The following is a 27,499-nucleotide window of genomic DNA, read 5'->3' as shown; positions in this document are numbered from 1 at the left end:
ACCTCAACACCCACAATGACTGGAATGAGGAATGAGATGAGTGAGTGAGTTTTGACTAGATAAAGCAGGAGGAGGAACTGAAACCAACCTCTCTCTTCTGCCACAGCAGCTTTATTTCAATAAAAAGCAAATGAGTACAAAAACTGTTTTATGCGTATGGAAGGATAGGAAGATGTAATATGTCTTCTAATCAACATGTTCTAAAAGAAAATGGCAAACCATGCTCAGTTCTTCAGAAAAAGCACTTATTCTCATAATGAGGTTCCTGGCAGACAATTCAAGCTGACGGAGTCCTGCAAAATGACAAGGAAAAACATGGCTAAGTTTTGCCCATGTATTGCTATTTGCCTCAGACATCAGCTACAATCATCTCTTTGCCTCAGAGGTGAGCTGGCTGTCACCCCAGGTTGTAGTATCTTGGACTGCATTCAATCCTAACTCCTCCTGGGCATCAGATAAAGAGACTAGATGTCTACCTCAGGACTCTGGGTTCCTCTGCAAAGGCGACTACTTAAAGGTTTGATGTGCCGCCCAAGCTCTTAATTGGATCCAGCCTGTAATTTGTTCCGCAATAGAATGACCCAGCAGGGCTTTTTACAGCACAACATGAAAGCAAATGCAGAAAAAGTGACAATGCAGCACTACAAAGTTGTTTTATTGATTGTATAAATTGCCTCATTCAACAGCCTTAGGCTGACTATGAATATTTCAGTGTTGTGCACCTCTTCAGTTTCACATCTAATGTGCTTCTGGAGTAAACAAGTGACGCTTGGGAAAGCCTGCCTCCTTTACAAGCAAAAAGGGTGCCCAAAGAAAGCTCAGCAGCAATCAGCTGGAGATTTTAAAGAGAACTGAGGCACAATGGAAGAATCTTATAAAGCACATTTTCAAAATAATTCTGTTATAGCCAGCTGGGTTTGTTGTACTGAATTTAAAGGAGGTAAATTTTGTCAAAATATAATACCACTAGTTAATTAATATATATATATATCAAAAAATCTACGTTGTTGAAAGAAAACAAATCTTCAAAATTCAGACAGCACTGGAATTTTGTTATGGTACTACACTGCCCAAACAACCAAGAACTTAACAACAGATTCCAGAAAAGCAGTGGCAAAGTGCTGATGGATGTTTCAACACATTTCTCTAACACTTTTAATTTTGTTTAATGGTGTCACATGGATTTGTGAGCCAAATGCCAGCAAGGGCCTCATTTATAGATTGTGAATGAGGATGGAACAAGCAGATGTCCACACTAAAAATGCACTGGAGGAATAGGGTCTTGCCTTGTAAATAGGCAAGTTTTTTTTTGTTTAAATTGGCTACTTTTTTCCTGTTCTTGGTAAAAATCTTTATATTACAGGCAGTTAGACTTCTCAGAACCAAAATGTTTACAAGTATTTGCATATTCGGCACCAAATCGGACAGGAGTGTGCAATGGACAGAACTACCGGATGGCATGACCTTAGACAAAGTGCAACCTGGACAAAATCATCAGGAATTAAATGTTTTAAACTAACCTCTGATTAAGCCTTGATTTGTGGGAGGAGCTGAGAACCCAGGTCATGCATCCCAGTATTCAGAAACCAGCTCTGGAATGTGTAACTGAAAAATTTCTACCTACCTCTGCCCACAGAGGGGTTGACGATACCTACACAAAATCTTAAAAATGTGAACTGTGAACATGCTATACAAATGCCAGCTGTTACCATGGGTACGTCTGAAGCTGGCTTGACATCGCATGAATAGCAGATTATACATTACCACATAAAATCTTTCTGAAGGAGACAGCCTAAAGGAGTGTTCAATGCTGTCACAAAATGGGACATGCCGGTTTCTTGCCAACCGCAAGTGAAACAATAAAATCCTCGTGGTCCAGCAGCTAACCACATCTCAGACTCCAGCACTGGGAAAGCAAATAGAACCAGAACTGACATTAAATGTGAACAGAATTGGGATTCCAAACTTTGTGCAGCGTAATGCATCATTTCAGTTTTTATCTTAATGTTGAAGCATTTTAAAATGACCTTTTTTAATCATTGATCCACTCAACAAGGATTTCTTTGTTTTGTTTTGGTTTGTTTTTCTGTGTGTTTGTTTGCTTTGTTTTTAATGAAGAATAGGTGAAAGCAATCCCTTTTATTCTTTTTCCCCCCATTTTTCTCCATTTTTTCCCCCTAGTCCCACACAATCCTTCTGCTAATTACCATTGATTAGAAAATTGCTGGCCAACTGCCCCTGGCAGGGTAGTGATCAGTTTACTAGCATTGCATGTCTTTCACAAGGTAGGGAGGACTGATTGGTGGTTTTAGACAATTAGCAAGGGGCTGGCAGAGCTCACAATTGCTTAAATGCTGAATGTTCCTGAACTGCTGAGGGAAATTACTGGATCAATTAAAGCATGTGACTGGATGTCTGCAAGTAGATATAAAGCTAGTAAATGAGGTTTTGGCTGTTAAGGAGCAGAGTTAGAAACTAGTTGAAGGGGAAAGACTAACAGTTGTTGTTACATTTGTTTTTTGGTTTTTTTTTTTTAGTGGTTGTTTTATTTTAAACTATTGGGATTGGTTTGTTTCCATTGTAGTCTGCTACTAGTGTTAGTTAACTACAATTAAAAGCTATTATTGACTTAAGGCAAAGGCATCTGGTAAAGAGTAAGATCTAAAATGGCTTTCCTTCCAAAGTGGCTAACTTTTCTAAAAGGCAAAGAGGTTGTTATTGCTAACGCTATAATTGCAATATTGACAATTGGTGGGCAGCAACTTTTCTCTTTCTTTACGTTCAGCTGTCCCTGTCATGTGGGGCAGAACCTCATCTATGGGCTGGCCTTCCTAGGTGTTCCTGCACTGATCCTTCTGGTTGTTGGCTATGCCCTGAACAACCAGACTTGGAGGCTGGTCACAGGCAAAAGGTCTCCGCTTCAGGCAGAGGGCACGCAGAACCAGCTGCTGCAATGCAAACTGACCTGCTTTGTCCTGTGCAGCATCACTGGCAGAGCGCTGGTCGCTCCTGTAACGTGGCTAGCAGTCACCCTGATAAATGGCTCCTACTATGTGTGTGCCATGAGCGAGTATGTCTCTGTATATTATTATGGAGCTAATCCTAACATTACTGCTAGTGAACGCAAACAGATACTGGCTGCGTTCCCTTGCAGTCAGTTAGTTCCTCCAGAGCTGAGCCGGGCAAGAGATGAAGTGATTCTCCTACTCCGATACCAGTCACAAGTGAGTAACTCATGTTGTTTCTGCTGTGAGAGATGTTGCAGATCTAATGATAGCAGTGAGTTAATGCAGCAGTGTGAGGATAAAACAGGATCAATATCTTCCGCCTTGAGTGCCAAATCTGTGTTTTGAAGCCTGCTTTGTTCTGGTAAGGGTAATTAAACTTTCAGTATGTAAGTTATTACTTCTGACTGTTCCATTTGCTACCTGCTACTGGAGGATGCATTCCTGTATGTTGAAAAGTACCTCCAAGCAAGATCAATGGAAGTCTGAGAGCCACTGAAGGGCAGGAAGGTTCTTGATCTGAGCATAAGCAATGTGACTAAGGGACTGAGAGAGCACCACGCAAGCCAAATTTAAGTTGTGTGTTGTTTTTTCTTCTTTTAGATCAGACTCAATTCTAGAAGCTTACGTATGAGATAAATACTAGAGGGAATAGTAAGTTGTTACTTTGAAGAAAATGGGTTTTAAATGGGGTATAAGATAATTTGGGCTAGGAATTAGAGGGTTTATCTGTTACAGATTCACAATAACAGCTGCAGAGGCAACATCTTAACATACTATGCAACAGAACTTCCTTAAATTTGATGGAAATAAATGTATTGCATGGCTGGTTGCAGTAGGCAGGGACTGAGTGTGATGGCAATAGTCACAGGTTTATACTCTGTTAACCTTCTTATTCAGGAAGAGAAAGTAAAGGTTGTCTTATGGGCTTATTATTTTTTTAACACTCAGAAGTGACCACTGTGGGTATTTCCAGCTGTAGCAGCTTTTGTTTGTTTGTTTTGTGGAAGGTGGCTGGCTGGCTTCTGATTGCTGTGGTAGTCATCACCGTCTTCCTGTCTTACTGCCTGGCAAGCTGCTTCTCCCCGCTCAGCTTCCTACACTTCAGATACTGGACCAGCTATGTCCATAATGAGCAGGAGCTCTTTGATGAAGCGACAGACCAGCACTCCAAGCTCTATGCCATCCAGCACATAAGGAAGTTTTTTGGCTTTGTCCCAGGGAGCGAAAACGTAGGAGAAATCCGTATCCCATCTCTCAGAGAGTGGCAAGCCATTTCTGGACTGGCCTTCCTAAAACTGGTGGATGAGGAGCATTATGACTACAGCCTCCTCCATGACTGGGCACTCAAGGGTTCGGTAGACAGGAAATACCTGAAGCTTGATGAAGACCCTGTGACCACCACTTAGCTCTGAGGGTCTGAACCCCACCAACACCTTGTAGAAAAGAAGGAATGTGTCTAGCTCTGCTTCAGACCTGAGCTGCTGAGGAACTTTCTGAGACCTTATTACATAAAGCATGTGAGCAAATACCTTGTTACTGTCATCCTTTGGGTGCTTATAGGTATCTTGTGATGGCATCTGACTCCCGTGAGATGTGATGGTCTACGTCCAGATTGCTTTCTAACACTTCTGCAAAAAGGATGAGTTTTACTGGGAAAGTAGGCTGTCCCCAAATTCTTTTTATCCCCACCCATTAGCTATTAATTTTTAAATATTTTTTTTAGACTCTGAACAATTAAATTGTATGAGCCTGAGCTGTTCTGTGCAAAGTGAAAGTGTATACCCAGCTTTGTCTTACTGACCCCTAGCAGAAATGCCTTATTTTTCCCCTTCCACTTCTTTCTTATATTATGTGAATTAAATTTACTGAGCTAAACACAAATTAAATCCGTGGATATAGCAGTATAGAAGAAACATAGGGAAACTTGAGCAACAGAAGCTAAGTCTAGATACAGTGATAAGAGAACTGTCAGTCCTGCTAAAAAGGATAAAATACTCACTAAGATGCACTGGATGGAGGGGTTCAGCACACCACAGCTGTGGGTTTTTTAAAAACAAAAACAAACAAAAACACTACATGTGAAAGCTTGAATTTAAGTGCTTTCTGGCTGAAAGCAATAGCAGAGTCAATCTCCTGTTCCTTTTGCATGAACTACAAAAACTGTCAGCTTCCACCTGTGTGCTGGCCTACTACACAAATAGCAAATCAGGATGCCAAAATCTCACTCTGGAGTAAGGTTTGTGGGGGGAAAAAATACAATTCAGTCATTCTACTGTGCCCATAAGTATTACTGTGGTTAAAAGCTATTGATTTTAATGAGAAAAAGACTTAATGAAGTTTTTATGTTAATTCTGCATGTTATGATGTTATGTTACTAGTTGATATCTCTTCTCTAGCTCCCTGTGCGAGCGCTTCTAACCCTAAGCAGGGACAAACGGACAACATAGGTTTTTCCTAATGCTTCCTGTATTGCCTTGCTGCCAGCAGAGTGTGCTACAAAGCCACATACCGGATCATAGGGTGCTATCTGCTGTTTGGGTTGGGGGGGGGGAAGGGAAGAGAAGTTTTCAGGTGGAGAAACACAGTTATTTAGGATTTCCTAGTATGAAATGCAGGAGCCACGAGTATGTTAAAAAGAAGGCCTTGGTAAGTGTGCATGGCCTTCCTCTGAGAAGAGTTAAAATCCTAAATAAAAGCAAGGACTTCTGGGCATGCAAGAGATGTATATACTGAATAACTGGAATAATGCGTATTTACATCACTAAACAAATTCTTATGAATTCACAAGTATGTATTTCACTTGAATCCTGAACTTTCTGCTAATAGAACTGCATGACTTGTATGACAAGTTTGGGAAGCAAAGTATCTGCTAGTGAGCACAATCTCTAATTTCACTTTAAATTCTGTGGGTTTCTTGGTGTTGTTTTAACTGTGTGCAGTCTGTGAAGCATGTGATTGATTTGTATGTCTGAAAGTTTCTGCAAAATCCTATGCTGTCTTCACAGTTCAAATGAAAAAAAAATTGCTACCTTTATTTTGTGTATTTTTTTACTTTATCCCTTGTTTTACGGTACTGCTATAAAATGATAAGGTATTTGTAATTAAGCGAAAGTGAGCCGTCAGCCTCTTACTCGTTGGGGAAGTGCAACTTTTAAATGAACCTCCGTGTTTCCCAGCTTTGTTCCAATTACTATTTTAAACTAAAGTGTTAAAATAAAATAAAAATACGGTGAAAAAACTTCTGGAGCGTGAGCTTTATCCGTCGCGGTGAAGTCAGCCTTGCCCCTACACCGGTAGAGTAGGGCCCTGGCCGGCTATCCAGCCCTGCAGGTAACCTCCAGCTGCGGGGGATCCCAGCCCGCGAGCACAGAAGAGGGGCAGGGAGGTTAATGTTAATTGCACTAATTGGGCTCCGCGATGAGGTGAGCCTCCCTGCCTACCCCCCCCGCCCCCAGCCCAAAGCCATCCACGGCCGATCGGGCGGGGAGGGGCGGCGCCAGGCGTGCCTAGCCGCTGGCGGAGCGGGGCGCGCAGGCGCGGCGCGGGGGGCGGGCGGCCGGCGGCGGGCGATGACCGACTACAGCGAGGAGCAGCGCAACGAGGTGGAGGCCCTGCAGTCCATCTACCCCGACTCCTTCACTGGTGAGCGCCGCCCCCGGCGCCTCAGGCCCGGCCGGACCCGCGGAGCTCGGGGTGCGCCGCCGGCTCCTTCTGCGCCGGCCTCGGGGGCGGTGGGGGTGGGGGCTCGGGTCCGAGAGTGAGCGCCGGGGAGTCGCTGAGGGCTTCCTCTGGGCGGGCTGCCCGCGGGCCGCGTGCTCGCCATGAGTCCTGCCCTGCCGTACGTGGTGAGGGCAGTTACCGGCAGCCCTTCTCTCTGGCTTTCGTCCTGAAATCTTCTTACGTTCTTCGCTGTTACCTGTCAAGGCTGTGTGAACCGGTCTCTGGTTGCTGAGGATGCTGAGTCAGTGATTGTAATGTGTTTTCATATACTTCCTATCCTTACTCTGCGCTCTCAAGTAATGCGCTTATGCCCAAAGGAAGAGGGAGGGAAAAAGATTGGAATAGCAATATATAAGCAGTTATGTAAAATTCAGTTAACAGATCACATCTACTAGATTACTTATAGATTATAACCGTGATTCAGACAAACCCCTGTTCAAGGATTTGGTCTGCAACTCACACTTGGGTGATGGGGTGAAGCTCTCTAGTCCTTAACAGTAGGTTATAGAGCTTGCCCCCACTCCTTTTTTTTTTGTCTATGTAAAACTGCTTGTTGTTTGTCTTCTAGCAGTCTCCTTCCCAGCTGGGCACTAAACGTGACCATACTTTGCTTTTGCAGGTGAACCTAGCTGCTCATGGATTTAATTTTTGGTATTGACTGTTTAAAACTCCTTTTAGGCTACTTCCGGGCCTATGCTCTTGAAGGCATTGCGTATCTTTTTGTTTTAAGAAGCATTTGTTACTTTAAGCTGTCCTAAATACAGTAAAAGGAACAGGCATACTGTAAAGTCTAGGGCCAAGGATGCTCTGGATACCTGCCATGCATATCTAGCACAATAGAGCAGACGAGCTTTGGGACCTTTCTGCACACACTTGGTGCTCTGACACGAGTCACCTAGTGGTAGGCAGATCTGCACTCTTTCTTTTCATGAAAAAACTTTTTGGTATTGTTGATGTTATATGCTGTCATTCAAAGAGCACTTCAAACTGTCATAAGGAAAACAGTTGTTAACTGAAAAGAATTTATTAGTAGGTTGAAAAGGCCCTGAACGCTGTATCTAGGTGCTTTTCTGCCTTATTAGTCCTAGAGACACTCAATTTTAGCGATGTGAAGTAGTTGTCTAATTTATGGTCTCTTTCTTTTTTTCCCCTCTTTTTTAACAGTATTGTCAGAAAAGCCAACGACTTTCACAATCACTGTGACGTCTGAAGCAGGTGAAAATGACGAAAGTAAGTTGATCACATCTTACAAAAGAATAGTTTCCCCTCCTATATTATTAATGTACAAGTTTATAACCATTTTTCAATTTTAGGGTATGTAACCAGTTTCAACTTATGCTTCCATATACCTGGCCGCTCTTTTCCAAAGTCTACTTCCACTTTAAGTATCTTACGTTTATTAAGCTACTGTAGGAAACCTTGATGCTCTCTCCCAGAGGCTGGGTAAAAATAAATGTCCTTGTCTCTAGACTGCAAAGTTGTGGAGATCAAACAAGAAGTTTTTCGTTCACATGGTGTTAGAAACCTAATGCCCGAACTGTCCATACTGGCCCCAGACCAGTCGGTCTGTTCCACGCTTCTTCATTTCAGGGTAACCTATGACTGTTGCTTTAAAATGTTGATTTAGTTATTGTTGTGGAGCGGTTTCTGAAAGCTGAAATAACTATTTAGGGTTATTAAATTGTACTTAGGATAGCCTCAACAATGCGTTACGATTGATTCCCTGGATTGGTTCCTTTCCGTGATGGTCAGAGCCATGGCTTACCCAGAGGAAGATGTGTGTGAAAGACAGAATAGGATTGTCATGTTTAAGATGGAAGAAAAACATTCTCAAGTACTGTAAAGTAAGGCACTGCGCGTGCAGACAGCTCTTAAACTTTATCATCCTGTGAAGTGTCTGTCCAAAATATCTTCCCCTTACAGAAGGGCTGAGTGTAATTGGTGCATTCTTAGAATGTTGCTGCTGGGGCCATCAGCATCTGGTGTCCTTCTGGTGTGGAAAGGCTGTGTGGTGCTCCAAAAATACTTTGGCTGTCTGGCACATCCAGGAATGCTTTAGCTCTCAGGATGGTAGATGGGTGAACTTGAAATTACTGTTGTCAGCACAAGTGTGCTCAGCTGGGCTGTGCAAGTGTCTTTTGGGTGAACGTTGGGTTGTATTAGACGGAAGGAACTGCTGCCATCTTCAGTTTTAAAGGAGCAAGCCCCGCACGAAGCTGGCGTCTGTGTTGAAGTGTGTGAACTGGGCGGCCAGAGCTGTGTCTTGAACTGAAAGAACGCTTGTCCTTGATATTCTGGCAGGATGCAGGAAAGGAAGGAATTTGATTCTTTTTGGCCTTGTTTCCTTGTTGACCTAGCTCCGTATGGCGTCAGGTTGAGTGTGTGATCCTTAAGAAGTTCTTCTCTTGGCTTATTAACATATTTTGGACACTTTTGTTCTTGTCAGAGTATACATGTGGAACCCTGTTTCCTGACGCAGTGGTTGATACTCCAACCAGGTATCCAGAATTTAAAGCATTAGTGTGCTGATACTCTGTCTAGATCTGGTTGTTAGGACTCAGCCTTGTTTTCTCCAGCAGTAAGTGGGATGTAGGGGAAACGAGGTTACTGCTCTGGTGCCCACTCTTGCGCGGAAAGTTTTCAAGTCTTCCTAAAGTCTTTTCAGGCATGAATTTCCTGGATTAGTTTCTATAAGGGTAAATTTCCCAGTCTTCATTTCTCACCACTCTTGCGTTATATTTAAATCTGTTTATATAGTTTTAATGTCTGTGTAAGATGGCTATTGCTTTAAGACAAGATTGTTTTCCTACTGTAAAATCTTTAGGCTACTGATGCAATAGAAGAACATACAGTTAGAGTTATATAAAGTAATCACTATAAGAATGTGCTTTTTTTCTTCTTGTAGCTGTCCAAACAACCCTTAAATTTACCTATAGAGAAAAATATCCTGATGAAACTCCACTGTATGAAATTGTCTCCCAGGAGAACCTTGAAGATAATGATGTCACAGACATAATAAAACTGTTAGAACAACAGGTAAGGAAAATGGAATATCTCAATTGATCTTGATATCACTTCTCATTTTAGCCAGAATTTATACCTCACGTCAGTTGTTCTCTGAGGGATGGCCTACTGATTTGAAATATATTCCATACTGTAAGGACTGACTTTGAACTTGGAATTTGGTAAATGACACTAATGAGGTAAATGACATTACTGAGGTAAAATATAGGGCTAATTCAGTGTGCCCAGATACAGCAATGAAATGGAAGGGCTATATGGCTTTCCCTCTTGGCATTTCTGTCTTAAAGTGAATTCATTTAACTGTGTATGTATAGTATTTGTGGAAATAAGCCACTTCTATTTTATTTGGAAAGATTAAAAAAAATACTACATTAGCCTTAGTTCTTTTCAATAACATAACTGTTCTGGGGTAGACAAGATACTCTTCAATCCTTGGCATCAGAGAGAGTGCATTGTGAAGGTATGAGGAGGAAACACTTTTATTTTTTTGATCCAGTAATTCTTGACAAGTCTTGTCTGCCTTAAAATTGTCATAACGTGTTCCTTAGATATTCTTTCTTTTCAGTTTACATCATACAACCTTTCTTCCAGCAGCTGGTGTTTTTTGGTTTTCTCCTACCTCAAAGGGATGCGTATAAAGGATTAAGGAGTAAGCCTTAGTCTCAGGAGAAGAGAGGTTCTTAGTGACTGTTGTCTCTTAAGATTTATGATATTCAGGTTTGGGAGTTGTGTTTCTAATGTAGGTTTGTTTTTTTTTTTATTCTTGAGAAAGCCCCCCTGATGTCTAGAATATGTTGGTAACCTGAACACAGATCATCAGTGTTTGGCTGCTCACGCATTTGAGGCTAACTTTAACTTGATTAACTGGCCGACTGACTTGAATTTTACAGTGAACCTCGGAAACGGGTGCAGGGTGCCTCAGCTGTGTCTACTTGCACACAGTTCTGCTTTCTGAACAGATACGTGCATTAAGCTACAGAAGGTGTGAGGTTCGCCTGTATGAGATTGCCTTCTTTGTGTTGTAGGCAGAAGAAAATTTAGGAATGGTAATGATCTTCACTCTAGTCTCTGCAGTACAGGAAAAATTAAATGAAATAGTGGATCAAATAAAAACACGAAGGGAAGAGGAGAAGAAACAGAAAGAAAGAGAAGCAGAAGAAGAAGAGAAAGTATGTAAAACACTGTTTCTAACTAAAAAGTTACTAAGGATTTTATTTATTTATTTATTTATTTATTGTGCATGGGTTTGATGCTGGAGCAGCTTTGGGCTAGATGTTCCTCTCAGTGCAGCTGAAAGTTGATGTAGTTAAAATTTACAGACCAGAAAATATTTCAGTGATTTCCCCCACCCAACCATTTTCTGAAGCAGTCTTTCCAGAGATGTTTTGCACATTCACAGTCACCTCTAGCATTACTTCCTAAGGCTGGGCAGGGATTTTTCCCTGAAAACAAAAGACACTGTAGCCAGTTTCTTGTATGAAGAGGCAAGAGGGGGTAGGGGATAAAAAAGGATAGTGTGTGCTGTGCTGCACACAGGCTGCTCTTGGTCCAAGGAGGTGTCTCTTCCTTGGTAGACAGAGCGGGTAGAGTGGAAGCAGTAGGACCAGTCTTCAGGACATGGTTTGTTCTCCCTACACATGTTTTCTAGCAATTACTGTGAAATAGTTCTCCATCCATGGGATATGCTGTGGTAACAACTTAAGTCTTCTCTTACTACTGTAGCTAGAGGGAAATGGAACTTGGAAGGTTCAGTATTTCTGAAAATGGCAGGAAAAAAAATCCCTGCCAGCCCTTTTTCTCTGTTAACAAGAGAGAAGAGTATTTTTTTAATAGAAAAATTCCAGAAATTTGTATTCCAAAAAATATAAGATTATTATTTTTATTATTTATTATAAAATATTATTATTATTTGTATTTTATATAATATAAAAATATAAAACTCCAAAAATATAAAAAGAAATTTATATTTTTATAGAAAATTCCAGTCTAGATTGCACGTAAGAGCTGATAAGAAGTGCTGCCTATTTAAGGATAACGTCTGTAAGTGATATTTTGCTAACCATTGCACTCACTGTAGGTCAGAAGTAGTACTTAGGATTTTTCCATAATAATTTCTACCTCTGTGCAGCTCTCTGAAGGGAGAGTTCCGTGACACAAAATAAAATAAAATAATAATAATAATTAAAAAAAAAAAGTAAGAATGTGTTTGTATATGCTTGGTTTTAAGATTACTTTATCAGAATGTTTCACAGCAAGCAAATGTGTCTGGGATGCTGTAATTTAAAGAAGGAAGAGAATGCTTATCTTCACTCCTAGCTGTGCTAGTTGATGATGTTTGCAGATTTATTTTCTACTCTTTTTTTTTTCTTTTTTTAGCAACGTTTTCATGGCACTCCTGTTACAATTGAGAATTTCCTAAACTGGAAAGCGAAGTTTGATGCAGAACTCCTAGAAATAAAAAGGAAAAAAATGAAAGAAGAGGAACAAGCAGGCAAAAATAAATTAAGCGGTATGATATAAAACTGGTTCTGAAGCTTTTGCAATATTATCAGACTATCGTGACAAGCCTTAAAAGTAATCTTTACACTGAAAGATGGTAGTAGTAACTAAACTTGTAATACAGTATTCATTTATTGTTCTTCATGTTTCGTGAAGTCTTCTTGAGTGTTGCGTTGGGTTAAATACATCTGATTGGTTCAAGATTTCTGCTGAAGTCATTAAGGTTCCCAAACCACGTTTAAGCTTCTCTGTTTTTATGCCAGATGGTATACCACTTTGAGCATCGTTCTGGCAGAAATAGTTGGGTACTGTTAAACAACAGACAGAATTTACATCAGACAGTTTACTGATTTGGCCTTTTCTTCCCCTACCTCCCAAGTAGAAAGGCTTTACTTTGCATTATGTGATGTTCCCTTCACAGATGTAGGAGCTGGTGACTGATGTACAGATCCAAGTTGTTTTTCCTTTATGCCCTATCCATCTGAAAAGGTGGAGAAGGCATCTTATCTCCAGTTCCCACAGAGGTTTTCTTGTGGAATGCAAGATGAGGACTGATGCAGTAAGGACTGGGCATTGGCTTTTATTTTACAATTCTGCTTGGTTATATATATATATATTTATTTATGTATTTATTTATTTATTTTTAACTTCTAGGGAAACAGCTGTTTGAAATGGATCACAACCTTGACACATCTGACATCCAGTTCTTGGAGGAAGGTAAATTTCTGTTTGCTTCCACCACTGAAAGACAGTGGCTCAATTTTTTTTTTCTAGTAGCCAGCCTTCTTGACCCCATTTCCGTCACACATCTCAAAGCTCTGCTTTCTTTTCCATGAACTTCTACACCACTGATAAACATCTTGTATATCAAATTAAATACTACTTTCCTCTCCTAATGCAATGCATTTCTTCTTTGTTGTTTTGTGTAGGTTTGTCTATTATCTTACTGAAAATAATGCTCTGGTGCCAGCTGAAAATTTAGCAAGGCTGGGCCCAAAGCTGTTAAACTTGCAAGTCTGTTGAAGATGAATCAAATCCACTCACAGTTGCATACCATCTATTTCATTTGCTGTACCTCCTTTTAGTGTTCTAGTTTAAAAGACTGATGTTCAGTTAGGGCAATCCTTTAATGTAACTGCATTATCTCTTGGTATTGACAAAAACACACAGGCAGAAGAGTCTAGTTTTATGTGAATGTAACAACTTAATTAAAAAAAAAAAAAGTTGTTCATGAATGTCAGTGAATATAAACTTGAAATGGCAGTCATAGAGGATTTGTTTCTTCTTGTTTGAGGGCATAATTTAACATTGTCTTCCTCCCAAAATGCTTAAAGTGAAGTTGGGTTATTGACACAACATTTTGCTGTCTCAAGGGAGGAACAGACTTCACCTCTGTATTTGGGCTCTGTGCCTAAATGACTTGGATTAATGAGTTAACTTTTAATCATTTCAGAAGAAAATATGAAAGCATGTGAAGCTCCAGTTTGCTTTTATAATTTAAATCTAAAAAAAATTTGTTATATATTAGAGACTGTGTAAAGTAGCTGTTTGCCTTTCAGATATGCTTGCTGAGAAAATACATTTTATAGAATAAATTGTGCGTGTGTATATACATATATGGGAATTTCTGGGAAAATTGTCTTAAGAATACATGGGAATATTTATTGTTATATGTATTACTAATTATTAATTTGTATTAATTACTAATATTAATAATTAGTAATAGTAATAATTAGTAATAGGGAGGATTATATGGAAAATGATTTCATAAGAATTAAACAATACAAACTGAATTTAGTTTACTCAAGAAGGTTAAAAATAACATTAGAATTCAAGGAAGACTGAAGAGACTTAGAACTTAAGACTGAGTATGTAAAGAGAGGAGGAGGCTTAAAATACAAAAAAAAAAGCACAGCAAATGCTCAGTGGTGCTCTTTTCAAAGACTGAATGTACAAAGAATGAATATAAAAACATTGTGTATTTTGTTGTGCAGGTACTGTTTTCATCTTGCATAAAATAAATTATTTTCCTGTTCTTTGCAGCTGGAAACAGTGTGGAGGTTGATGAATCTTTATTCCAAGAAATGGATGATTTAGAGTTGGAGGATGAAGAGGATGACCCCGACTACAACCCTGTTAATTTAGATAGCGATTAGACTTTTTATTGAACTGGCTCTGTCATCAGCATGGACTTAGATAAGGAGAGATAGGCAGGCAGAAAAGCCACAGCATCTGTGGTTGTAGTAGTGTGTATTGTTTTTCTTTTTTCAAAGAAAAAGTATTTTAAATCCAGGAGAACCATCTTCTGATGATTTTCATTATAAATAAATTGACTTCAATATTTCAAATGAAAAATTTGAGGCATATTGTTCTGTCTGAAAATACTCTATTTTCTCTTTTTTTTTTTCCTTTCCAATTCTGTAAGTGTCCTGTGAAGAGACGTGACAAGAAGCAAGACAGAAAGATGTCATAGCAGTCACTAAACACATCTACATGCAAAGGCTGAGCAGCTGTTCTGCTATCTTCCAACTAGGCTATGCATGGGCAAGTTTAGTGAATAAAAGGGATCACATACTATGCAGTTTTCTTTTTCTTTGAAATTTTATTACGCTGCAAGTAGTGTTCAGTTCTGATGCCCCAACTTACTAGCTGAACAGCTGCAGATTGGCAGCACTAGTCACCTTCTAATAAGGCATAGCCATTTCCATTTTACTACAGTAAAATCTTTTGCCATAGTTCAGGGTAATAGTTTCAAAAAGACTAGTTCAGCTTTGTAGGGGAAGAAAAATAAATCTGAGCGATACAGTCCTCTTAAAAAAAAGAAGTTTGATTTGTTTAGAAAAGGCTTTACAAAGCCCTTTTTTTCTTCCTGTGCATCAACGAACTTCCATGGCAAAAAAAAAAAAAAGTTTGCTTTTGGCAAAAGTCTATGTAAAAACACTATCAGCAGAATACAGTAACAGTATTTATAGAGTGCATGTAAGTTTGAATGTAATGAGAGTTGGTTTTGAAGCATCTTGTTGGCAGTAAAGTTGGCAGCCAGTAAAAGTCTTAAGGTACAGTAAAGCTGCGTATCGACTAGTGGATGTTACACTGTTAACCATTCTGAGTTGCTTATGGAGCTACTAGCTTGATGGTAGACTCCTTCCCCCTTTGCACCTCCAGGAAAAAAAAAATTACTGCAAGAAATGTGGTGTTCAAACAGGCCGCGGTTGAGACTGCGTCAGCTAGAAGGATGGTATGGAAGAAGGTTTCAAGAAACAGCTCTCCAAATAGAGACCTCCAGGCTCCTTGATGATTAGAAACTGCTGGATTTTAAAACGCTTCTGGTAGATTGCCTTAACTGCTCCAGCTTCAGCCTTTGCAAAGAGGATTGCACTAAAGTGTCCGTGCTTAGAGGAATAAAGAATTTTTGAACTTTAATGTTTAGAAATTCCATATGCAAGATGAGAGATTTCATTCCAGAAATAATTTAATGATAGATAAGATTACCAGCTCATGCCACTTGAGAACATCTGTTTAGGATGACCTTATATAACATGTTTCAGTAGTCATGTCTTTTTGTACTCAAGATGAATAAGTATGCGTTTCTAATAGATAGAAATAAATGTTCAAGTACCCTATAAATGCTTTTATAGATTAACCATGTGCCTTTGTTCCTACCATCCTCTATTTGATCTTTTTAATTTTGGCACCTAAGAACTCTAGACAAGCATCTAGGTTTCAATGATGATGTATGTTTCAAAGCAATAAGCGGGATCTGTGTTCCAGCAGACATTACCAAATATGCTTAAAAACTTGTACGCTAATGTGATATGAAATCTGACTTTTCCAAAGATGCGGTTGGATTGAAAGCTTCATAGTGACTGTGTCCAGCTTCCTGTGCAATTGCTAGTATACTTTAAAATGCTGTTCAACGCTGAATTTAATTTTCTTCTGCTATTTCTCAATTCAGCTGCATTTAAAAAAAGAAAAAAAAAAAAAAGAAAAAGTTTGCTTTCCATTGTCAGTTTATATGTTTAAAACTAGGATATTTTTCATAAAAACAATGATTTAGTTCTCCTTAAATCTGGAGCGAATCCAAGAATACTGTATAATCTGTGCAAAATGTGGTAATCTGAAAAAGTTTTCTAAGTAAGTCACTGATGATGCAGGAATCATCTAAATGAGAAAAACGAGTTTCTTGTTAATGGTATTTCTAGATTAATGGGGTTTTCTATTCTGTTTTCACACTAACGTATTTATTGTTTTTTATGCAGAGGATGTGTAGTTTAAAGTTACAACTGTCAAGTTAAAATGTAGAAATGTATTTTTCATTATTGCTTGCATCTTTTGTTTCAAAGCAGAGGAGCTAAGGATTGAAATAACAAAACATTGCTTAAGTCCATTTCTCCAAGTCTTTGACGGAAGTTTCAGTAACGTAGACTGAACTTCTGATTTGTTTAGCTTTATTATCAATTAACATCTGTGAAATAAAAGGGAATTTGACTGAGAGTGGGCTCGGCTACATTTGTGTGATTTAGTTTGCTGACACGGGCTGAAAGTTGGGCTTTTTTTAGTAGAAGAAGTTCAGGTGAGTTACTCAAAATTTGCTTACCCGCTTTGAGTTAAACTGAAGTCTAATTCGTATTAGTCTAATAAAATCCCATCAATTAACTCTGATGGAATTTTGGTAATTCAAACTCGTGATGCTGACAACCATCTTGCTTTTAAATCTGCAAGTCCAAAGCTTACGCTGTAATCCATGTAGAGAGACTATTATGGGTTGCAATGCTGCACTATGTGGCCAGAGCTAATCCAGGTTTGATCCTGATAAACTTTATGCCAGAGCCCTAGTAGAATTCAAAGGCAGGTGCCCACTAGATCAAGATGCTGCAGGGATACCATCTCAGGCCACTTCTGGCATGCTGCAAAGACAAGACTTCATACAAAAGTGCAATGATTGCTGCCTGCTTTGAGGCAAACAAGACCTTGGGGTAATATGCTCTTCTGATTTGCTATGTTAATAATAGGTCAGTGGTTAATAGTGGTCAGTGGTTAGTGCGTTTTGGCCAAAAAGGCAGAGCTTCTAATACAGTTCCCTGGGGAGATTTAACTTCAGTCTTTCTGCTTTTAACCATCAGGATAAGATGTGTCCTAAGTACCTCCAGTTTTAACTGTGTGGTCCAAAGTTTCTTGGACCAGATAGTAGACTGTGCCTGGATCCAATCTGCAGATAGCCTGCATCCTGAGAGAAAGAGCAGACGTGTAACTGTGCTCTGTTATTGCAAAATCTACTAGTTTTTGTTTGTTTATTTTTTATCCCTTCAGTGCATTGCAACTTCACTCCAATTAGGAGAGAGAGGAGAGACTTCACATTCTTTCACATAGGCACATTTATTGCCATGAACGATTTTCCTTTCAGCACTGAATGCTAGTGAAATCTGCCAACTGATAGAGGTAGCTGGTATCAGTGGGCTGTGGCACACTGTGTGGGTGGTATGAGGGGTAGGTGGCTTTTTATTACTACAATGGGACTTTGGTATATTCTACCATTGGAAAAAGAGTAGAAGATCAAGGTCCAGCTTGTACCTGGCTTTATTTGTGCTGAAGGTAAGCTCATCAGAAGGCCCACATTAGCCTTCTGACTTTGAACTCGTTTTATGTTTTCTGTGGCCAGGGTAAATATGTACAGGTGGAAAAAATCACCAGTCCCCGTGTCTGAAGTTCAAACTTGTATACGAGGGGGTGTAGCGATTTTGTAAATCACGGGGTTTTGTTGTAAGTTTTCTTGGTATTGGTGACATGAAGTTCCAGGAGAAAAGACGATCTAACTGTACCATTGGGGGTATATAAAAAACTACTTGTAAGCTAATAATATGAGGTAACCTGTGTTCAACTGAAGGAGCCAAGAGCATGCTGTGCATGAAATAATTCCGTCCAGCAAAAAGCAGATAGAACGTGTCAGAAGGCTAAAGCAGATGGATTGAAAATGAGAAGAGCAAGCTGGTCTTTGGGACTAGTGAGTGCAGTTGATGTCTGGAAAAAACAAAAGAAAAAAAGAAAAATGTTGGAACGAAATGTTTCTTCCTTAGATCACGATCCTTCCTTCTGCCCTCTTGAGTAAGGCCGTGCTGAAAGGGATGGAAGATTGTTAGATGGGAAAAAATGCTGGAGACATACCAAGGACTTGCCAATGTATTTGGGAAGGGGAGGATCTACAGTTTGTGAGCAATTTCAATAGACAGAGTTGATAAATCAGGAGATTGACTTCCCTTTGTAAGCTACATAAAAGACATTGTTGTCTAGAAAGGTGAATATATCACAGACCAGGTGCATGTCAGGAGTGGTGGTATGGACATAAATATTTTTTGAGTTATTGGTAGAAAAAAATCTTGAGATACATCTCTTTACCCATCTTCTCAGGGGAAGCCCGTGGGGAAACCACTGCATGGAGTTGCATCTTGGACAGATTAAACCCTGATAGTGCGTCAATGCGTATAGGAGTCATAGATTGCTGGCAGGTTTTTACATCAATAACTCTAGTAGATCATTAGGTAGGACAGAGTGGGCATGCACTTAAAAACTGCTGTGATTATGCTGTGTGCTTTTCTCAAAAAATTCAAGTAGCGAATTGTCAAACATGACCTGAAGAACTGTAATAGACATTGTAATGAAGTGTTTCAGTCAATAGGCAACATCAGAAAATGCAACAAAAAGGCCAGTTTAATAGCTAAGAGTTGGGTATCTGTATTTACCAAGCTAATAGAAACTCAAACATATGAAACCAAAACTATAGCACAGACGGACGATGTTATTTCCAGTCCAGACATTTAAAGTTCTACCAAAAGAAGCCTCAAGAAATTCACAAGTAGAAACATTTCCATAAAATTTTTAAACTATCTTTAACACCAATCTATTTTCACTTGGCTTTCTACAACTTAGGTATTCTTAAAGTCAGTGAGTGTAAAAGCAAACACAAAGAAAGGAACTCACAGTTTACTTTGAAAATTAACTGAAATATCTTGTAAAATTACAAACAGGAAACTGGTGAAATTGAATAGCTCTCAGACAAGTCATGTTTTCTGAATGAGATGTTATAGTATTATTTCTATAACACAGAATTGAGTAACATACTGAAAATTGATGTATTTTGTTATTCTAGAACTTCAGGTGCATCCATCCGCTGTAAACTCCAAAGGATGATGAGACTCAAAACCAGCCTACATTTCATTGTTAATATCCCAGGTGATTTTGATGGGCAGGGTCTTAATTTTCTCGTTAAGTACTTCATCAAACCTTTCACTCTGCGCCACTGTCATCGTATTTTTCCAGTCTCCAACAGTGCCTGAGGAAAGAAGCAACAAAGCGGGGTGAGAAGCAGAACATGCACCTGTCTGGAAGCCTGCCGGCCGACAGCAAGCGCTATCCTCAGGAGGCTCTTCCTGGCTTCCTCAGCATCTCTCAGTTGCCAGCCCCCTGAGAGAGACTCCGTGTGCTCTTTGGAGGACACACTTCCAAATCTAGGGGATGTGAATAAAACACAGCATATCGTCCTGTCTCCTCATAAGGCCACTAAGCTCCCTGGTTCTGTTTTTTAGTGATTCCTTTGAGATCAAATAAGAGATGGGGGAAAGGGTTAAAAGTAACACCTCTTTTTTTTTTTCTTCCTCTCTGAGTGCACCACTCTTTAACCTTTAAAGGTCTCCTCCTACACCGTGCATCAGGACACAAACCCAGGAGACCAGGGATGCTTTGTATTCACCTTGAGGGTAATTGGTAAAAGAGGCTATGCTCATACTGTGAAGATGACTCTTGCCTTGAAAAGTAAGAAAAAACATCTGTGAAGGAAGGCAGCACTATTTCCATCCTTGAACAGCCTCTCCAGGTAGACCGTCACTATTCAAATCAAATTCACTGTTGTGTCTAGATGGTAAGTCTCTTGGAGGCCCTGAAGCACCATCTTTATCTTTTTGTCTGGGAGAGGCTCTTCTCCCCAGTGAAAGCTACCTGTCCATTTAGCAAATTGCTCATAACCATGACAGCCCCCAGTAAGAAAGTGCTACCTTACCCCTTGTTCAGCGCAACCCTCAGATCTTCTCTGATATTGGGCAGGCCTTCTGCAACTTCTGTTACAATCAGTAAAACATAATGTTTTATCATCCTTAGGAAAATGTGGTAAAATCAGTGATGCCCTAGCAAGAAAACAGCTCTTACAGATTTAATCATGGCTAACCTTAGCTCTCCCTCTGACAATGGGCCATTCCAGCTAAGTTCATAAGCCCTAGGTACATCCTGCACCAAGAAGAGGAATTAGATAGCTGTTACAATGGACTGCTTCCATTTTACCTTTTCGTAGAAATCTACCCCTTTTTTTGTCTGCGATGTCATCTGGCAGGTTCTCGTAGTTTGCCCTGGGATCTTTCTTCATGTTCTCAAAAGTAGCCTGTCTCACAACGCTTTCTATTTCCTCTTCACTCAGCATCTTGCCTAGGAAGTTGCAGATCTTCAGCACAGCACTTCTGAGATCCTGCAATAATATTACTTTAAAGCATCTTGTTGATGCAAAGAACTAAATACAGGATCATAAAGGGCATAAATCTAGGTTCAAAACGGGCCATGGTTTTTATGAGAGCATAGTCTCACTTGCATGTTTTGAGCTCTTGAGAGCAGGGATGCTGTAGCCACCTATGGCAGCAAGCTGCCTTGGAGGAAGGAGAAATTGCACAAAGACACAGGCAGACACCAAACAGGGAACATTTGGTCAGCAATTTGAGAGCTCCTCAAGTGCCTTAGCAACTGCCTCTTAAGCATTTGTTTTCTTTAGTGGAACTGTTCTTATGAGCACGATGTTTGTGTTGAAGATACTCACAAAAGTCTTGTCCTGTACTATTTCAGAATGTTTTGTTTTGTCGTTCTTTTTTATTATTTTATTATTTTTTTTTTGAGGTCGTGGTGAAGATTACTTTTGTCCTACTAGAAGGTGATCTATCCAATAATTCTTTAGTGGTTGATAAAATCTTGCACCAATGAGAAAAAATGACTTTATTCTCTCAAAAGTGTCAATTTGATTCTACTCCATGAGGGACTAAGCACTTTCCAATATAAACCATAAGTATAAAGACCAATCTGAAAATACATTTGGTATGGGAAGAGAAACCCTTGAATACAGTGATATAATTGACCTCACCTTTTTCATATCTTCATAGGTAAGGAAGAGTATATTGAAATCCTCCGCATGGCCATACCAGCCCGCAACGTGATCAAACCAAGAACTGGCAATCACTTATCAAGGGAAAATAATTGAGAGAGAGAGAGAGAAAAAAATGTTGGTAACAGCTAACAGTAAAACAGTAACATTATCAGTCACTTTTTTGGCACCTGCATTATTTTTGAGGATAGGAGCGTAGGCTTTCCTCTCTTCTGTTCCTCGTTTCCCCGAGGCTCAATGGGCAGTTATGCCCATAAAGGCATATGGGTGACAATTCTTTATGCTCATGTGGCAAATCCCCTCTGGTTTCTGGCAACCTGCACTAACACCGGCAGAAGCAAAAACCTACTTCTCTATTTTCCCTGTACTGTCTTTTCCTATGGGTTCAGCTTCACTAACCAAGTGCAGAAGGTGTTAAGAGCTCCTCAGTCATAATGGCTACATTCTGAGTCGGCATCCAACGCAGATAAAACAAACAGTTTGCACATTGCTGGGGAGCAGCAATGCCTTGACTATACTACCTCCTTTGGACCAAATTTAATCAGAAAATGGTGCCAAGCTCAGGCAGCCTCTGCAGCTTTGGATCCAGGTTACAGCATAGCTGAGGGTTCTGGGTACTTGGTATTTATTGATAAAATTCTTCTCCATTCAATCTGAGGTCATGGACCAGGATTTGGACTCCTTAAGTAAGAAAGATATCCTACCTTTGCCAGCTAAAAACCTCTCCATGCAAGTGTTAAAATCTGGAGCTTCCTCTACTATGTTCATGTATTTGGAAAAGTGGTAGTAAGAAACCACCACATCCTTGGGGTTCCTGGTAATATAAATAATCTGAAAAAAAGAAAAAAAAAAGAACACTGGTCTCAGAGATATTACAGGACTCTGTAATGTCCATGTTCAGTAAATGAGCCTTAGTGTTGTAGACCGGCTATATCTGCCTCTAGGAGTTTTTTGTAATGGGAGACAGCCCCTGAGCTGTGACACAATTCACCGTAAGGACCCTGATTCAGAAACTCCCAGCACTGATGAACAAGAAGAGGTGGTTCTCATGCTCCCTTTCTATCTACTACTTGTCAGTGTCAGAGGCTTTTTTTTTTTTTTTTTTTTTTTTCCAGACTAATAATTTCACTGGAACTGGATGTTTTCCCAAGAGTAAGATCAGTCCAAGTCTTTGACCCTGGCATGTCCTCCTGAGATACATTGCTGCACCACCCATCTCTCTAGCAGTGTTAAGGCTGAGAGATTTGGCAAGAGGAAACAGAACTGGTGGGCTCTAGAAGGTCACTGATCTCCCCACGTGTATTAAGCTGGTGACATCTACACCAAGGCATGGGGAAATAAAACAGGAAAAAGGCAGGATTTGGACCAAATCACTGAGGCAAATTTTCCTGATTGTTTTTAAGTACATTGTAAAAATAACATCACTTACACGTCCTCTTTTGTTTCTCAGGTCTCTTGGAAGTAAGTAGTAAGGCAGGTGGGTGGCAAAAACACGAGGCAAAGGAAGACCTGTAAAATCCTTATTTCTCATATTGTATTCCAGCCACGGGATTCTGTCCATGAGCTCCATATCTTCTGTTCCATTTCGGTGGCCTTCATGAAGTATTAAGCTCAAAATGTTCTGAGTCCACACAGTTCCTGAGAAGAAGACCTTTTTGTTTGAACATTGTTTGATTATTTATTTTTAATTAAAGACAGTATATTGTCAAAAACACAGCCTATGCACAGTTGTAGTTGTTTAACTTTGTGAATATAAATATAGCATTGCATACTGAAGATAGCAAACATAAAATCCATGGCAGGTAACTAAACCTTCAGTTCTTTCACACTGCATATGCAGCTTCCACAGAAATTGTGTCTGTCCTCACTCTCTTGTAGCAACATGAGCTGTTTCATCTCTGTGGTCCACACTCCTAAAAATATTTCTCATCCTGAAGGGATCTAGGAAAAGACTTTTGCTTCCTGAATTCCTGAAAAGTGTTGTAAGATGCCACAAAACAAACACCGTGCTTATAAAGCACAAATGGTGATTTCACAGCTGTGATGACTGTCTTACTCTGCTTGGCATCATCAGCCCAGCCAATTTTTCTGTACAGAGGTGGAGCTTCAACAGAAGGTTTAGAGGGCACCTTAGATAGCTGGTGAGGAAGAACAGATGGGGGGGGACAGGACAGAGGAAAAGCTGTGAATGGGAAGAAGACGATATTCTGTGCAATTCATGACTCAGAATCATCTTCCAGCTTTTTCCTGTCACTGGGTACCCCATCACTTTGCAACACAAAACTCTCACTCCCAAAGATGCGCTCATCTCAGTGCCTTAACATCTTTATCCCTTAAATCCTGCCTTCCCATCCTGACCCTCTGCCTTCCTGGACAGCTTGCTCCAGCACCACCTGATGATGAGTTAGCATCACTAGCATCACTTGAACTCTCTGTCCCCTACCACTGCCACTCAGGACCTCTCCACAGGCTTCTTGTACCTTCAGGAACTCAGCTTGTTTTGGGCATAGCTTGCTCTGAGCACCGAGTCAAAGACTGAGGTAGATCAACTCAGTTGGACAGCAGGAATCTTGTGTCTGGCTGTTCAGGCCATGGCTGTGCAGGATTCGTACTTAATGCTGCACTGCATATGCTCAGAGATGGTTCAGGTCTAAAAGCAAAGCCAACAACCTTAGGCACATCTGTGATTAGGCAGCTGAATAAAGGCAGATTTATTTCCTCTTTGGAAACGGTTCCATTCTTACCTGATTTGGGATAAGTAGCTATAAATATGTCACTGTCTTTGATTTCAAAATTCTCCAGAGAAGCTACGTGCTCGACTGAAGTATTTACACCAAAGTAAAACCCTTTGTACTTGAACATAAACTCTTTTGACGGTTCCATTGTTAATCTTTTGTCTCTTATTGGTGAATAAGCTGCAATAAGAAAATATAAAATTATACCTTTCTGTCTTGTTGTCATCTCACAGAAAAACAAAAAAAAATCAAATAAACAAAAAAAAAAAACAAAACCAAAAAACTCCACCCTACAAAGCAAAACAAAACAAAACACCAAAGGTGCAATTCAAAAAACAAACAAAAAAAATGGCGCCTGTAAATTCTAGCAAAATTAATTTTACTACACCAATACACTGAAATTTAACTTTCATATTTTCACAAGAATATCAGGATATGTTTCTAATGATAATAACTATTAAAAAAAAATATAGCATGATCCTTTATTCATATACAAGTGTATGTTTACACATGTAAAAACTAACATAACCAAAGGTAACCTGTGTAAAAAATCATTTGTCAAATTTTCTCTAGGATTTGAGCAACTACAAAGTTTCCTTTGGATTGTCATCACCTGTTAGACAGAGCTGGCTTAACCAAGCTCCCTTTCTAAATTTTGTGACTGAAACTGTGTTCTGCATGTTTTATTTTAATTTCTGTCTCCTTCTAGTTATTCTGTCTCCTTTTCAGTGCTTCTCCCATAGTAAGCATAATTTCTACAAACAGGGATGGGTAGGCATAAATGTAAGTTTTCAAACATGCCTACTGGTTTTATGACATATTCTTGTATCTTAATACCATTGCTGCATATTTGCCAGAAAAAAAAATATGTTAATCATCATTGTTGTGATGGACAGGGAAGAACGAACTCTTTGGGAGAAACAGGTAGAGTAGCAGAGTGAAGAGGCTCTTCTAGCTGAGCAAGAGCAAAATGAACATCCAGGTTTGAAGTTTTCGTTTGTGTCCCTTTGAGCTGAACATCCACGGATTTCAGTGACTTGAACATCCAGGTCTCTCTCTCCCAAGTGAGAAGATGTACTTCAGACAACGTACAAGCCTTAGGAGAAATGACGTGAGCAAGTCCATTTTCAGACTTAGATATCACAACCATTATTTTATTTGGGTTGGAAAATATTTTGAAAAAGAGACATTTCAATCTGGAGTTTTATTCAGGTTTCTGTCCCCTGCCTTCCCCCTTGCAAAGCATAGGTGACCCGTCCTTTGTCCTCTCTGCCTGAAGTGTTTGCCCTTGCCTCATCACCTGGCTATCCCTGTAGCTCGGATTTGCCAAATCAGCAGTTTACGCAATTCCCACCAGCCAAGTGACCCGGGTTCATCACAGCAGACAGTCCTTGGAAATGAGGCCGCCAATCCCATCCCTTATTGCTCAGCTTCTCTTCTCTTTAGGCTCTCCTGCTCTGTGAGCTCAGCTCATGGCTGGGTGCCTTGACAAACACCCTCGGACTGCCCCCGGTGAGGCACATGCGTGCGCACGGACACCGCCCGTGGGGCCTGTGCTGCCACTGGGCCCTTGGTAGCTGCTCCACCAGGAGGCAGCTGCCAAAAAGAAGCAGCATGGGGCACGCGTGCTGCTCGCCCAGGTAACCTCCTGCCATGGCATGGCCACAGGAGGACACACAGACGTCCCCCAAGGTTGACTCCATGGCTCAGCCTGGGGCTGATGCTCCCCGCTCCCCTCCAGCTGCCCGCCACCATCACCGTCGTCTGTAGGACAACTGCACACTTAGCTGATCTCAGCCACATCGGTGGAACAGCCAAGCAGATGTTTAAATTTTATCTATTTTTATATACCTGGGTTCATTTATAGAGCCAGATTAAATAGCTGATGAGTCACTAACTGCACCAGAAACAAGGCTGAAGAGCAGCAGCAGCAGTAACCTCACTTAGGGACCGAGGAATTGGTACACAGTTGAATTCGAGTCATGACTTGAATCTGGGGAAGTCCTAAGAATGCAAGGATATGGGGAATGAGTGAATATTTTTATGGATACATAGAGGAAGAATGAAAAGGAAGACACAGTCTTTTTTTTTTTTTTTTTTTTTTTTTAAAAAAGAGCTTTCTTACCCATATACAAATATGCAATAAAAAATATACAAGGAAAAATAGCCTCACCTCTTTGTCTGGAGAGCCTATTTGTGGTCTAATATATCTGATGGGAGAAGAAATAAGCATTCAAATATGCTCTTACTGGCCAGATATGAATCTGAAAAATGCATCTAACAATCTGCCTCCAGCTGCAGACATAAAGGTGTCCCCTGATTCACCTCCTGCACCCACAGTGACCGTACACTTCTACTCTGCTCATTTAACTGCCTCGCAGCCATGAGTCCAATCCCTTGCTGAATCGTACAGAAAACCGATGTAAAACTCATCGTCCTGCACCAGCTGTCAGACACCCAGCTCCTCACGGCTGAACTCCTGCCCGCACAGCCCCTGTTTCTATGCGTCTCTTTCCCGCAGAGCTTCTCAAAGTGTTCGACAAAAGAGCTCCGTGCACAACTATTCTCATTTTAGTGGCAGGGCAGTATAGCATCGTTTAACTCACAGATCTACAGTTGCAATAATTTCAGGCACACTTACCTTCTCTGCTCTCTGTTTGGTGCACACGGAGATGTATGTTATTCCTTCCCCGTTCAGTGAACGCGAATACTTCGAGAGAGGTTTGAGCGGTCACATTTCCTATCTAACCAAGGCATGCACTCACAAACACCTTGCTGTTTGGCTTCCGTTCAGCATTTGCTTATCTCTAACACCGAGATTAGAGAACTGACATAACCCATGAAAAGGTTAAAGCAGTCCAGAGAGATTGGTGAAATTATTCAAATGCTCGTTTTAAGTTTTGTTCCTCTTTTTATTGACAGCATTATGAAAGACGAATAGAGAGGAGCAGAAGGGAATACAAACTTTTCCTTTTCTTTTTTTTTTTTTTTTTTAAACTCCGCTCCCTCTGAACTTTTGTCCACAGTGGTTTTACCTCAAACTTTGAGTGCCAGTAGTTCTGCAGAACGGCCTGAATCCACTGCCCCCCACCTCAGTGGGGTCGAACTGATCAAACCTGGTCTCAGACAAGGAATTGGCTATTTAAGTTCAACATATGTGTGTCAGGAGGACTAAATTCTTTTTCATCACAGGGGAAAGCCTCAGGCCAAAAGATTAGGCCTGCACTGCTTTGCTTTCTGCTCCAATCAGGCATTCCTCTAGTATTTTGTAACTGCAAATTCTTCTCTAAGTGTTTAATAATAGTGAAAGACAATAGCTATTG

General features: G+C 40.3%; 3 protein-coding genes across 7 annotated transcripts in view; 2 read left to right on the top strand and 1 right to left on the bottom strand.

The window, feature by feature from the left end:
* LOC308193425 (calcium homeostasis modulator protein 5-like) overlaps positions 1 to 6,246 on the top strand; it is a 31,629-nt gene extending 25,383 nt beyond the window's left edge. Inside the window, exons 1-3 of one of the 3 annotated variants that reach the window (XM_080588124.1) lie at positions 2,337 to 2,421; positions 2,836 to 3,224; positions 4,016 to 6,246. In XM_080588124.1, the coding sequence (XP_080444250.1) occupies positions 2,352 to 2,421; positions 2,836 to 3,224; positions 4,016 to 4,414 (858 nt within the window). In that variant the 5' untranslated portion in view covers positions 2,337 to 2,351 and the 3' untranslated portion in view covers positions 4,415 to 6,246. The other 2 variants (XM_080588123.1, XM_080588125.1) reach the window with 2 other exon arrangements.
* Positions 6,247 to 6,497: 251 nt separating this feature from the next.
* On the top strand, positions 6,498 to 16,745 carry LOC308193423 (RWD domain-containing protein 1). Of its 2 annotated transcripts, none has more exons than XM_080588120.1 (7): positions 6,498 to 6,650; positions 7,893 to 7,958; positions 9,634 to 9,764; positions 10,778 to 10,921; positions 12,129 to 12,261; positions 12,906 to 12,968; positions 14,295 to 16,745. In XM_080588120.1, exons 1-7 carry the CDS (start codon positions 6,578 to 6,580, stop codon positions 14,405 to 14,407), a joined length of 723 nt encoding a protein of 240 aa, XP_080444246.1. In that variant the 5' UTR covers positions 6,498 to 6,577; the 3' UTR covers positions 14,408 to 16,745. The 2 variants fall into 2 exon arrangements, with proteins under 2 accessions (XP_080444246.1, XP_080444245.1); XM_080588119.1 differs by having other exon boundaries at positions 6,547 to 6,701.
* A 2,193-nt stretch (positions 16,746 to 18,938) lies between these two features.
* LOC308193427 (amine sulfotransferase-like) lies at positions 18,939 to 27,067 on the bottom strand. Of its 2 annotated transcripts, XM_080588128.1 has the most exons (8): positions 26,818 to 27,067; positions 26,028 to 26,180; positions 24,186 to 24,356; positions 22,871 to 23,079; positions 22,146 to 22,272; positions 21,421 to 21,515; positions 20,580 to 20,760; positions 18,939 to 19,578 (listed from the first exon to the last, which is right to left on the bottom strand). In XM_080588128.1, the coding sequence occupies exons 2-8, from the start codon at positions 26,035 to 26,037 to the stop codon at positions 19,454 to 19,456; spliced, it is 918 nt and encodes a 305-aa protein (XP_080444254.1). In that variant the 5' UTR covers positions 26,038 to 26,180; positions 26,818 to 27,067; the 3' UTR covers positions 18,939 to 19,453. The 2 variants fall into 2 exon arrangements, with proteins under 2 accessions (XP_080444254.1, XP_080444255.1); XM_080588129.1 differs by lacking the exon at positions 26,028 to 26,180 and having other exon boundaries at positions 26,818 to 27,061.
* Positions 27,068 to 27,499: the final 432 nt, after the last annotated feature.

Source organism: Anser brachyrhynchus (genome assembly GCF_964034855.1).
Source record: "Anser brachyrhynchus genome assembly, chromosome: 3".
NCBI lineage: Eukaryota > Metazoa > Chordata > Aves > Anseriformes > Anatidae > Anser > Anser brachyrhynchus.
This window is presented reverse-complemented; position numbering and strand designations above follow the sequence as displayed.

Excerpts from the sequence above, each read along its gene's own strand:
- LOC308193423 (XM_080588119.1), top strand. The coding sequence starts at position 6,578 with ATGACCGACTACAGCGAGGAGCAGCGCAACGAGGTGGAGGCCCTGCAG. Across the intron at positions 6,702-7,892 it reads CCGGACCCGCGGAGCTCGGG|TATTGTCAGAAAAGCCAACG; the intron begins GTGCGCCGCCGG and ends CTTTTTTAACAG. Across the intron at positions 7,959-9,633 it reads AGCAGGTGAAAATGACGAAA|CTGTCCAAACAACCCTTAAA; the intron begins GTAAGTTGATCA and ends TTCTTCTTGTAG.
- LOC308193427 (XM_080588128.1), bottom strand. Across the intron at positions 23,080-24,185 it reads AGCTACTTATCCCAAATCAG|GAACTGTGTGGACTCAGAAC; the intron begins GTAAGAATGGAA and ends TCTTCTTCTCAG. Across the intron at positions 19,579-20,579 it reads GGGTAGATTTCTACGAAAAG|GCACTGTTGGAGACTGGAAA; the intron begins GTAAAATGGAAG and ends TTCTTTCCTCAG.